The 13,307-nt window shown below is 36.5% G+C and overlaps 1 protein-coding gene across 1 annotated transcript in view; it reads left to right on the top strand.

Moving 5' to 3' along the window:
- LOC139949178 (uncharacterized) overlaps positions 1-13,307 on the top strand; it is a 33,447-nt gene that overhangs the window by 13,529 nt on the left and 6,611 nt on the right. The window contains 13 exon segments of the mRNA XM_071947576.1: positions 26-213; positions 1,022-1,117; positions 2,063-2,114; positions 2,300-2,359; positions 3,852-3,887; positions 4,788-4,972; positions 5,582-5,695; positions 9,491-9,595; positions 10,588-10,675; positions 10,798-10,988; positions 11,612-11,710; positions 12,082-12,136; positions 12,842-12,948. Of these exon segments, the coding sequence (XP_071803677.1) occupies positions 26-213; positions 1,022-1,117; positions 2,063-2,114; positions 2,300-2,359; positions 3,852-3,887; positions 4,788-4,972; positions 5,582-5,695; positions 9,491-9,595; positions 10,588-10,675; positions 10,798-10,988; positions 11,612-11,710; positions 12,082-12,136; positions 12,842-12,948 (1,376 nt within the window).

The following is a 13,307-nucleotide window of genomic DNA, read 5'->3' as shown; positions in this document are numbered from 1 at the left end:
GGAAATTGTAATTATTTCCTAATAGTTGTTGCTGAAACGACCACACCTTGTGCACATAAGACTAAACAATGCTCGTGTGCTCCTAACTTCTCTTGCTGTGCGGATAAGAGTGTGTGTATACATGACAGTAAGTTCTGCGATGGAGAATATAACTGCAAAGACTTCTCGGACGAAGTTCACTGCAACTGCATTTACAATGACATCGTTTATCTTGTAAGTTTTTCATTTCACATTTCTATAATTTAGTTTACAACATTTTGAATAATAAACTTCATAAAAGAAAGAATCACAAAACAAAAGTTAAACAAACAAAATGGGTTTGCTTGTAGATAAAATGTTATCAAGGTAGTAGTAGTAGGCCTCCATCCGTCTCGAAAGGCGATGGACTTGTAACTGGGGGACATTGTTAGGCTAGGGATGGCACTTGCGGCTGTGGCTTGCAAGGCCTACCTGGGAGTGGCAGTCGCGATGGTAGCCCTGGCAGATGAACGTTGAAGCAGCAGTTGGCATCTGTTTCCTCTGACAGCATTTTGCATTGTGTTCATCTGCTCGTCTGAGGTCTCTGCATGTGGTTCCAGTGGTGACCGTTTGCTTCCAGCGCTGCCTGTCAGCTGCCAAGGACACTTTGTCAAACACAAGTACCCTCACTTGGTGTGCCCATAATACCATAAAAATAACACTGGTGAAAATTTGGTCTGAGTTGCTCATCGAAGTTGCAAGGAAATACTGAAGGACAAAAAACGCCATTGTTGCTTGAATTGTATGCTTTCAGATGGCTGAGAAAGACTTAATTCCTGAAGCCGTTCTCAAATTTAAAATTTTTGGGGGTGAAAATTACCTATTTTTCTAAAACTTTACTACTTCAAAGCGTGTCATTTCTCACAATGTTTTATACTACCAACAGGTCTTCAGTGCTTATAACCAAGTAAGCATAATGCTCATCAACTTGTAGAGTAATTACCAAAAGTATGCCCTGCTTTAAATATTTTGTTTTTCTTCTCTTTCTGCGTCATATTTTCAGACTGGTGATAATTGGCCAGGTGTCGGAGCTTGTGAGGAATGCAAGTGTGAAGCCGGAAAAACAACTTGTTACAAGAAATGTCAGCTGACATGCAAGGTAAAAAAACAAGGGGACCTACTTTTATTAAGCTGATTTCTAACAAATAAGCACGTTAGGAATTTGCTAAGCTAGTACAGATTGTTTTAAAGTTGTGAGTTTATATCTTGTATTTGTACGTTTTAAAAGATTTATTTAAAAAAAAACATGCAGCGAAATAAAATTGATAATTGCTTATAAATAAGTGATGTTTGAAGCTTTTCATGGCGTGGATGATAATAACAAACCATTCGAGTACAGAGAGGGAGTTCTTGCTCTGAAAAGAGCCGGTTTGGTCTCGACATTTCAAACTGAATACTCTGCGAGTCTTAAGGAGATGACTGTTTGAAACCTTGAGTCCAGATCGGCTTATTTCAGAGCCGTGGCACTCCAACAAAATTGAACCTGCAAGTATAAGTTATATTTTATTCCTGCTGAAAACTAGTTCTAGCAAAAGTTTACAGAAGAACTACGAAAAACTGTTTAGAAACTGTATACATGTAGCCATTAGTTCAATTAAAGACAGTGGACACTTTTGGTAATTGTCAAAGACTAGTCTTCACAGTTGGTGTATCTCAACATATGCATAAAATAACAAACCTGTGAAAATTTGAGCTCAATCGGTTTTCTAAGTTGGGAGATAATAATGAAAGATGCTTTCTGATGCTTGATTTTGAGACCTCAAATTCTAAACTTGAGGTCTTGAAATCAAATTCATGGAAAATTACTTCTTTCTCGAAAACTAAGTCACTTCAGAGGGAGCTGTTTCTCACAATGTTTTATTTTAACAACCTCTCCACATTACTCATTACCATGTAAGGTTTTATGCTAATAGTTATTTTGAGTATTTACCAATAGTGTCCACTGCCTTTAAACTTGTTTCTGATTTTAATAAGTGCCTGTACAGCCATTATCTCGGATTCACCCTTCTTATAACAGATGTATACGTATTATTTTGTTTTTTAGTTCACAGAAATATTGAACTTATATGAGGATGACGACAGGAAGTGTTGTAGTTGTGAGTATCTTTGATTTATTTTCGAAAGAACTTTTCTCTGTATTTCTCTGTGTTGGACAATACCAAACGCTAACGCTGTTTTATTCTATTTTCTTCCAGCTTTTTAACTAACAATTAAAAAGTTGTATGATTTTTTATCAGATTATTGAAATATTGACTGTATTTTGATAAAATTATGATTTTAGGTGAAGGCGGAGAAGATACTGTAAGCAAAACAACAACTCCACTACCAACACGACCACCACGTAAGTAGAAATATTAAACTTATTAACTTCTTCCTTGCTTATTTTTTATTTATTTCAGCCACATCCTACAGCGTAAGCGTCAATGACAGGTTGGATAAAAACATTAAATTATATAAAATGGCACATGAAGCTGTTGAGCAGAAAATACTGCAAAGCAAATATCTATGCTAAGCAAAGAGAGGGGGACACCAATCATAACAATGTTAACTGTATAGGCTTCAGGTTGGTAATCAGTTTCTGCTAAGAATTTTTTGTCTGTGTCTCTTCCGAATGTTCATAATTTTAGAGCTTTATATTTTGAATTCTTATAATTCAACAACTACAAAGTACCTTCTTCTCTGTCCTCTCTAAAATTTGTGTTTTCCAGTTTTATCATCACCAGGGACCAATTTCATAAAGCCTGTAAGCAAAATAACTTGCTTAGCACAGACACAAATTATTTAGCAGAAACTTGTATCCAACCACAAGTCTATACAGTTTATGTTGTTATGACTGGTGTCCCACCCACTCTTTGCTTAGGATAGATATTGCTTCGCAGTTATTTCTGCTTTATGAAATTGGACTCAATATAATCTTCTTTTTCTGTTGCACAACCTCATACCTTGTTAACAAGTTGGCCATTTAGCTATTCCATTAATTTGGTTCTCTTCTATGGACCGATCCGGCCTGTCAATCAAACTGTGCGCGTTCACCCATTTGACCAATCCCAGCAATGATTGTGGTCGGACAAACTCGGTCATGCATGCGCGTATATTTGGCACGTGCGGCAGAATCGTGCAGAATGTCATTGGAAGTGCTTGTACACGTGTCTTGCTCACGTGCGCGGTGGGCGGAGCTTAGTGGAAAGCCGGAACGGTCCATTGCTGTGGTGCATCAAGCGTGCAAGTGTCTTCAATTAACTTAAATTCAATATGAAGTTTGTTCCATACTCTTTTGGGAAAATAATTCAATATGAGCATATCAGTACATAGAAAGGAAACAAAAGCAAATGCGCATGTAAGTATAGAAATATTAATATACTGTTATAGCAAATAATAAATAAATAACTATGAACGAATAGTTTACTAGAGAGGAGCAAGAGCATTTGCAGACGTGGTTTTTTACTGAACATATTAATTGGTCAGCCAGTTCTAGGCCAGTAATAGAATGGTGCTCTGGTGTTTCTGATCAGCAGAGTGTGGGTTCGAATCCCCAGCCCTGACACTTGTGTCCTTAAGCAAGACACCTTACCATTGCTTCGTCCTTTGGATGGGACGTAAAGCTGTTGGTCCAATGTGTTGTGTAGCGCATGAATGCTGAATGCGCCGTAGCACCTGTAAACCATTACATGTACATGGTGAGCTAAGGATTATGTCTTCTAATTTCAAAAACTTCGTCCCCCTCACCTTGCAGTATAAATACTTGGCGCTTTGTATCCTTTGGAAAAAGGCGCGTTATAAATAGAGTTATAAGAAGAACTCTAATTTTTCTCTTTTTCTTCTCCATAAAACAGGATCACCACCGACCACAACACAATCAACAACCCAAGGTAATACTCTTGACTCTATCAATAATTGCGTTCCACCGATCCTCTTTAACACATAGAAGAAATTATAATAACTGTAATTTTAATAACCACCGAAGAGCGTCTCAAAGAGCATCCAAAATTAGTTCCCCTGGTCAGTGGGCCTTAGTTCATTCCTTAAACCATCTCAGCTCCCTGGGGAGTATACTAAACAATAGGCCCACACTAACCATGAGAAATCTATAGTTTTGTCATTGGAAGAACCAATGTTTTTTATCATGTATTTTTGATTACACATCAAACAACACATTTAGCGAAAGTAACAAGATGATCAGGAAACTGGAAAAATGTATTAGATGTGGGAGGTGAACCCCAAAGGGGAAAACCCAAGCATTCAAGTGGACTGAAAACCCTATCAACTTGCAAGGGTCCGATCTGAGATGGGATCTGAACTGGGGTCTACAGAGGTGAAAGGCTGAAAAATAAACTATCCAGTTAATTAAATGGTCCCAAACATATTGAATGGACTTTCCCATGCCACTTCATGCAAAAAGCAAATCTGTTTCACAGTCTGTTTTCCTATTTCACTGGTAATATAGGATGCCACTTCATGCAAAAACAAATCTGTTTCACAGTCTGTTTTCCTATTTCACTGGTAATATAGGATGTTTAAAACTAATTTGTTAACATTTCTTCTTTGTTTAGGAACTACTGTCACAATGACAACAACATTTGGTAAATATAATTCTCTATACCTAATTTATTTTGAATTAATATATCTTAATTTACAAACACCGATTTATGAAATAAAGTAAATGAGTGTATGCATTTTCTCTGCAATGTTTGGGCTTATAAAGTTCATTGCAAATAGTAAAGCAAAAAACAATGTTGACATGTTTTTGTGTTTTTGTTTGTTTCCTTAAGAATGTGTTGATCCATTTGTTGTTGGAGAACCAACTTGCTGTCAGTACCTTGATGTCTGCACCATAAACACTAAGTTCTCTGGATCAGAGAACTGCAACGCTTGTAGAGAGCCACTTGTCTTTAATGGAACGGACTGCGTTCGCCCGAATGAATGTTTGTGCAAAGATAAAGTCGGCTACCACCTGGTAGGTTTAAAGGGCCATAATGTTTAAGAAGCATTATACACTATCGGTGATTACTCAAAATTACTGTTAGTGTAAAAAAAAAATTACTTGGTGGTGAGCAACGGAGAGGTTTTGAAAGCATTGTGAGAAATGGCCCCCCTCTGAAGTAACATAGTTTTTGTGAAAGAGGTAATTTTTCACTTGAGTATTAAAAGACATCAGGCCTGAAGTCTATTATCGAGAATCTGCAAAATGGTCACAGAAGTTGCAAGAGAATAGTGAAAGAAATAAACCCAATTGTTGCCAGACTTTGTGTGCTTTCAGATGCATAACAGAAGGCTTTAAGACGGAAGTCTTTTTATTTAAGTGAAAAATTGTCCCTTTCTCAAAAACTACATTACTTCATAGGAAGCCGATTCTCAGAATGTTTAGTTGATGCTATCGACAGCTCTCCATTGCTCGTAATCAAGTAAGTTTTTATGCAAACAAATATTCTTAGTAATTACCATTAGTGGCCAGTGGCTTTGGGTATTTAATATCATATATTTAAATTACCTTGTGTATGTTATAACTTGTCTAAGAAAACAAGTTTCTTAATTATTATTTGAATTTTTTTTTTCTCACCGCCAGCCGGGAGATACTTGGGAAAATGCAGAGAAAGCGTGCAGCGTCTGCACATGTTTCAATAACAACATTGAATGCAGTGATGTAGTGTGTGATGACACCGTGTTAGACTGCTCGAAGGTCAGTGTCATAAACATTTAAATGATAACTAGAAATTCAGTTTGTGTCGAATACACAAACCTGGTGGTCCTTGGTGATATCATTGAAATGGTGTTGAGTGAATCCCCGACGTAATTTCACCTGGTATAGTGGCTGGATTTAAAAAAGAAAAAAAAAATAAAAATTTGGGGTTTAAGGTCATGGTCAAACAAAGTCATAATCGTTGCGACGCTTCTGAGGTTGAACAGAAGATTATTGCTACTAAAATGTGATTTGATGTCTCTTGTAACACATCTCTTGCTTGTTCTGTATTCTGGTTGCCTGAAACACGGTAACGTGGGATGAACTAATATTATAAGTTATCACACAGGCGCGAGTGGAATACGCTTCTGTGTCCCATACCCAACAAGGCCTTTGTCTCGTTGGATATGGGACGCAGACGCTCTATACGCCTCATTGGATATGGGACGCAGAAGCGCTATATTTTCCGTATTTGCACGAGCGCACGTGTGATGACATATTTATCTTCAAGCAAACTTGGCGCGTAACATAGAACACACAATACGCATGGTAGTAATATTAGCCGTGCAATAAAGGTTTTTATCACCACTCCATTCTGCCAATCTGATTGGAGGATTAGCGCGTACTTGAAGATAAAGTCTAGTGACTGCGCCCGCGTGTTTTGCGGGAACTATTTCCCGAGCGGGCACTAGTCTTTTAATTGACTGTTTAGCACCCTAACTTAAGGAGAACCATGAACAGCTACTAAATAACCGAATCCGGAGAAGATTAAATGCCTTCCTTTCTTTTCCAAGTTTTCCTATCTTATTTCACATTTAAGATTCACGTATGTTATAAAACACATACTGACTGGCATAATTCGGTAGAAAGTGCATTTCTTTCCCCCTTCAGGCCTGTGAGTGACCAGAAGAGGGACCTATTTCCCTCGGCTTTTGGAAACAGGTCCCTCTTCTGGGCCCAATTTCATAGAAAGCTAAGCACAAAAATTTGCTTAGCATGAAATTTCTTCCCTGATAAAAAGATTTGTTGCATATTGCTTGTTACTAGTATTCAGCTGTTGTTTGCTTATCCTGAAAATCATGTGGAAATTTGTTTTGTAATCCTGCTTTTATCAAGTAAAAGATTTTATGCTAAGCAAATTTTTGTGCTTAGCAGCTCTATGAAATTGGGCCCTGTTAACTCAGACGTCCCGCTGAGGAATAGGCGTGCACTACATGTACATGTATTTTCCTCAGTGCCAGTCAATATTTGATAATAGTGTACATGTACCTCACGTTTATTCTCATCGATTCAAGTTCTTTGGAAAACAAACATTTGAATGGATTTTCTTAATCATTTGTAGGAGGACTATGTGTATCTTCCTGGACAGTGCTGTGCTGTGTGCAAAGGTAAAATACATTTTTTCTTTTTTTCTTTTGAGTGGAGCTCTAATACTCCGATTATTCATCACCAGTGAAAACAAAGTACAAACATCTTCAATGGAACATTAACACATTATACTGTTAGACCAATACATTAAGTACATTGAGGATACAAGAGGCTAGTTAAAAGACAATGAACAAAAGTGGTCTTACATATCAAACAACAAGGACATCAAACCATGATAAAAAGCAAAGTTTTGCAAGAAAAACGTTAAACTTAAAACAAACGTAGAGGACAGTAACTGGAAAGATGAAATTTGATTTAAATACATTTACTGTTCCATTATAACAAATTTGTCCATTCAAAAACAAAAAGTATGTTTCATTGCTTGCTTTAACTATAATTTAAACTGAGTAGACTTATGCATACAATGAATGTTCTCTTTATATAATTTACAATCAGAACTTTAAGTGTGTTGCCACAGAATATTTTATAGCATAGGAGAAAAGGTTTTTTTTTTCAATCAATTCATTTTGCAAAAAACAAATCAGATTTGTTATACATATTAAGTTTAAAGTTATGGTTTTGACCTTAAATTGATTTTATGGTGAGATCAAAAAGGAAATTGTTCAATTACAATGCTAGTATTCTTTTTTTAACACATGTTCTTTCTTTGTTCATAAATCAGATGAAACAACTCCAATGCCAGGTAAATAATTTGTACTACAAGTTTTAACTTGTTAACCTTATAACATCATTTAAACAAATTTTGCTAATCATTTGCATTATTTAAACAAATTTTGCTCTAAAATCACCTACTTATTTTATTCATTCACCTTTATTTTTATTGTATACATATAACATAAACGTGGCTTGTCCCCTTCATTGCATAATAATGATAAAGTAGGCCTACGAAAGCTTTTTAGTCTTCAAATGCCACCTTCCTTGTTTAATCAGACTAACACTGCTATTTTTATTATTGGCCCAAATATCTGCACAACTTGAACATATTTTAAACTAGCCCTGATCAAATTAAAAACAAGTTCAGAAACCTGTCTTTTAAGTGATGATCAATACCAAAATAATAATCATTTGTATTGTTTAGGTATTTAGTTTGCAGCTGAATTTGTTACAATGATATTCTGGTAGAAATTGTGTTAGCAGTGTACATTGTATACTCAGTACTTTCCCCGAGTCCTGTGAAAAAAATTAAAGCCATATTACTCAGATGGGATTTGAACCCACGACCCTTGCAATTCTAGAGCATTCTAGTTTCTTGCCAACTAGACAACCGAGATTGCCCGGTAGCTACAGGCAGTTCGAATCCTATGTTTTACAGTAATGTTATAACACGCCTAAAACAAACAACCAGAAAATCAGATTTATAATTAGATTTACTATTCCAATGAACTAAACTGTGCCATTTTTGTCATTGACTCGAAGGTCAAACAAATACTTTATCTTAGATTTCTGTTCATTGATATAAATGGCCTTATTTATTATCTCTTGTTATCAATAACTAATAGTCCTTTATTTTATTTAATATTTTGTATTTGACATAGAAGAAACAACCACTCCGAAGACTTGCTATCACGAGTATTCTGGGAAAACTTACAGAGTGAGTTACGTTTGTTCAATTTAAACGAAATATTTGAAATATCATATCTTTTCACAACTGAGATATAACAATATTGCAACTATTTGTTCTCCTTTTTTAAAACAGTAATTCAGTCATTTCAAATATTTTTATTTTTTAGCTGACCATAGAAGACTGATATCTGAACAAAGTTTTTCTTTTCTTTGACAAAAGTTACTTACATATTCTTAGCCAAACATGGGTTTAGAGGGACATTACAGAATTGTTTTTTGCTGACAAAACAGTTGTTTGCAGTGTAAGCACTTTATGTAATCCACCATACACCTGTATACATAAACTGACAAACATGTAGAAGTTTGAGATTGAACGACCATCTGGGTAACAAGATTGATTACAAATTGTGAATGATATCAATCCACCTCCTCAGTACTTAAGCAGCATGCAGCATTAGAGTCCAGCTTTCTCCAGAAGACGATCAGAGCATACTGATCGAAACGTCGAGTTGAAACCAGCGGTTCTTTTCAGAACCACCCCAACTCATAGAGAAGTCATTACATGGTGTTACCGCAAACCTTTCTATATCGTATTTCCACCATGCAAAGTTTCAAATCCTAGATATCAATTTAATAAAGCGCTCACTGAGCGATAAACTCCAAAGGGGAAATTAGTTTTCTTTTTTTCTCATCAAATATGATATTTCAGACAGAAATATTTCAAGGCATGATTTCTACTATCATCATCATAGACCGTGTAAGATGTATGTAAATTCTGTAATGTTCCTTTAAGGTTGAGTGACTTATCATATTAATTTTTTTCTTTTGAATGTTAATTTTCAGTATGGAGAAGTATTTGCCTATGGTGCTTGTGAAGAGTGCACTTGTCTGGACGAGATAGTTTGTGTTAAGAGTGAATGCAAACTAACACTAGAGGACTGTGAAGAGGTAAGTTAACCACATTTTGTTACTTCAATATTGTTTACATGTACTTCAAAGAGACACAATTACTTATAATAGTACGCAATAGACCCTTGAAATATGTAAATTGCACGTAGCGCGTGCGCACTAACGTTTTGGTTGGCAAACTGAGGGAACATCGCGCTGTTTTGTACACGGCTAATGGGTGCGTGACGCAGACGTGATTGCGCGTCTGCTTAGTGTACAACTCTATGGCGTTTGCCAACCAACAGGGTCTGTACGCATGCGTGATTGTAATTAGCATATTTCGTGGGAAGGGTCCATTATAAAGCACGCCATGTCGAACATTAAATGCCATCCAATGGCGCTGATTTTCAAAGAGAAGTCCAGGCTTTACCATTTTTCGTTTGAAGAAATTAGGCTTAAGTTGTCGGTTAGAAGCATGTTGGACTTTTGTGTGTTCTTGGATCAATCAAAGAGGATTTCTTATGCAAGGTACTGTATAAGCGGAAAGCTTTGTCATCATGCTTGTGTGCATCCGTGTTTTATAGACGGGTCCATTAACTGTCTTTAAAGGCAGTGGACACTATTGGTAATTACTCAAAATATTTATTAGCATAAAACCTTACTTGGTAACGAGTAATGGGGAGAGGTTGGTAGTAAAAAACATTGTGAAAAACGGCTCCCCCTGAAGTGGAGTAGTTTTCGAGAAAGAAGTAATTTTCTGAAAATCTGATTTTGAGACCTCAGATTTAGAATTTGAGGTCTCGAAATCAAGCATCTGAACGCACACAACCTTGTGTGACAAGGGTTTTTTTCTTTCGTTAGTATCTCGCAGCTTCGACAACCGATTAAGCTCAAATTTTCACAGGTTTGTTATTTTATGCATATGTTGAGATACACCAACTGTGAAGGTTGGTTTTTGACAATGACCAATAGTGTCCACTGCCTTTAAAATAATTATGTTAAATAAGTATGGTAATTTTTTTAATTGATTTTTCTTCTCCTTTTTTTGCCAGGGTGAAGTCGTATTTCCAATCGGAGACTCGTGTTGTGAATGCAGAGCAATTGAAACAACGACAATTGTTCCAACCACAACCCTTCCAGGTTTGTTGGTCCATTTATGACACGTTTGAAAATATTTTAAATAGATAATGTTTTCCCCTTCCCCTGTTAGCTGCCTTCGCCTTGTCGCACAAGTCTAATAATTTTATTTTTGTCATTGACAGCCTGCGTTGCTCCATTTGTCTACCGAGAGACTTGTGAACGCCACGTAATGTGCGAGACATTGGGTGATGATACCAAGGAAGTAAATTGTGAGGAAGGGTGCTTCTGTCCCGAAGGAAAACTGATGAGCGAGAAAGAATGCATTCCTTCACACCAGTGTCCATGCACAGATATATTTGGAATCAAAAGAGAGGTTGGTACCCTTCTATTGACCCAATTCACCTTGGCCCGAATTTCATAGAGCTGCTAAGCACAAAAATTTGCTTAGCATGAAATTTCTCCCTTGATAAAAACAGATACCCAATATGTATATAGATTTATTTTTTAATTTGTTGTGCAAACTAAGTTTTAAAGCTTTATTATTGACTTAAAAATTTCAAAGGTAGCATTAATCATGCAAATTAAATAGTCTCACAACTGTAGTTTGGCTGTGAGTTTGACTTGGCTCGATGTACAAAGGATACACAAAAAAGGGTGTGTTTATAGAGTGATACCTGGGCCCACCTTCATAGAGCAGCTTAAGCACAAATTTTGCTTAAAAATACTTGCTTCGTAAAATCAGATTACCAGCTAAGACTCCACTCAATTGTTATGCTAAGTAAACAATAGCTAAATACCAGTCACAAGCAATGTATGTGGCATGAAATTTTTGCCAGTAACATGTGTAAAATAAGCAAGCTTATTTTCGTGCTTAAGCAAATTTTTTGCTTAAGCAGCTCTATGAAGTTGGCCCCTGATGTATAAGCTCAGTAAAACTACTTTAGAAGCTCAATGTACTTTGAATTACAAATAATTTTTTTTTTTTTCAACTTCCAGTTTGAGGAGATGTGGGCTCAAAGCGATTGCCAACAGTGTGTCTGTTACGAAAACATGACCATCCACTGCACAAAGGAATGTGATCTTAAGTGCGATGAGGTACCTGCATTTTGATTTTATCTTGTCCATTATTACTATGACTTCTGAAGTATTGAAACAACTAAACACCAGGGAAATTTTGCTTAATGCCATACAATTCCTTTTTAAATACAAGGCATGAAATATGAACTCTGTACCACTTAATCTGAGATCTTGTCTTTGTACCAAATTCAAATCTCTTCTCAAAACTTATCCAAAGTCAAAGGTTTTCAAGGACTAACTTAGTTGCGTCTGTTTTCTTTCGTTTGTTGTTTTCCTGAGCCTTGAACACCCAGCAGGTTGGATATGTGGGCATATTTACAAGTTTTTACTATTATGATTTGTACTCGGTCATAACCGTTTGTGACTGGACATATTTTTTGTTATATTAGAGCGAAGAAGTGCTTGTTAATCCGGATGGAAGTATGTGCTGTTACTGTGAACCAAGTAAGTTTTACTCACAGGTTCCTCATTCATGCTTAGACTGTGAACCCAATATTATATATCATATTATTGTCATAAATATCATATTATTGTTTTTATAATAATAACAATTACTGTATTTACAACACGCCTTTTGCCAAAGGATACAAAGCGCCTGGTATTATTACTGCAAGGAGTGGGACGAAGTTTGACATATAAGACATAATCCTTATTAGCGCCATGTAATGGTTTACAAGGTACCGTGGCGCAATATACTGCCAATATATTAGTAGGATTTGAATTTTTGCACGGTGGACGTATAACTAAGAGAGGTTGGTGGTAACTTCATGTGAATATCTCTTTTTAGTAGTGTTGGTTCTGTAAAGAACCGGTGCTTAACAACTCAACATTTTGTTCAGTATGCTCTGCTCGTCTTCATTCTTCATGCTCCTGAAGACGATCATACCATACTGATCGAAACATTGAGTCTATAACCACCAGTTCTTTTCAGAACCAAGACTACTCAAAAGAGATATCCACATGGTGTTACTGCAAACCTCCCTTTGCTAATTATAATATCAGTTAATGTTTTCTCTCAATGCCCAACTCTTTTTCAAAGGGAATTTTCGATCAAGAAATACATTTGACAAATCTATTTTAAACCACCAATCTTACAGAAACAGAATTGGTCATAATGCATATTTATTTGCTGTCATCCACACCCAACAGTACCTGAGACAACAACGATGTTTATCCCTGAAACAACAACAGCAACAACAACTCCATCTGGAGAGTGCTTCGGATGTTACGACGACAAATCAGACACCTGCCATGCGGTAAGTTTGTCAGTGGCCCAATGGTCGTGGTCGAGCTTTTTACGTAGTTCACCGGACCCAAGCTTTGGTGTTATGAGCAGCAGAGTGTGGGTCATGAATCTTGTGCCCATGACCATAATTGCTTTGTAAAAAATAGGGAAGGTATTGCATTCTAAGGCTCCAGGAATAGGTCTACCATGCCCCTGGTGGCAGTTGATTTGGATCGATCAACCAAATCAGTTAAGTTAGCCCTCACTTTCAGGTTGCTGTCCGGCCTTGTGATGTTGGCGATCTCTCGTAAAAAAAAAAGTTGAATTCTAGAACATCTTTGTTATACCTGTCGGCAGAAGGCATAGTCTCATCTTATAGTAAATAGTAAA

The sequence above is a fragment of the Asterias amurensis genome, chromosome 16 (assembly GCF_032118995.1).
Source record: "Asterias amurensis chromosome 16, ASM3211899v1".
Lineage (NCBI taxonomy): Eukaryota > Metazoa > Echinodermata > Asteroidea > Forcipulatida > Asteriidae > Asterias > Asterias amurensis.
The sequence above is the reverse complement of the archived record's forward strand: the minus strand, read 5'-3'. Positions and strand labels throughout refer to the sequence as shown.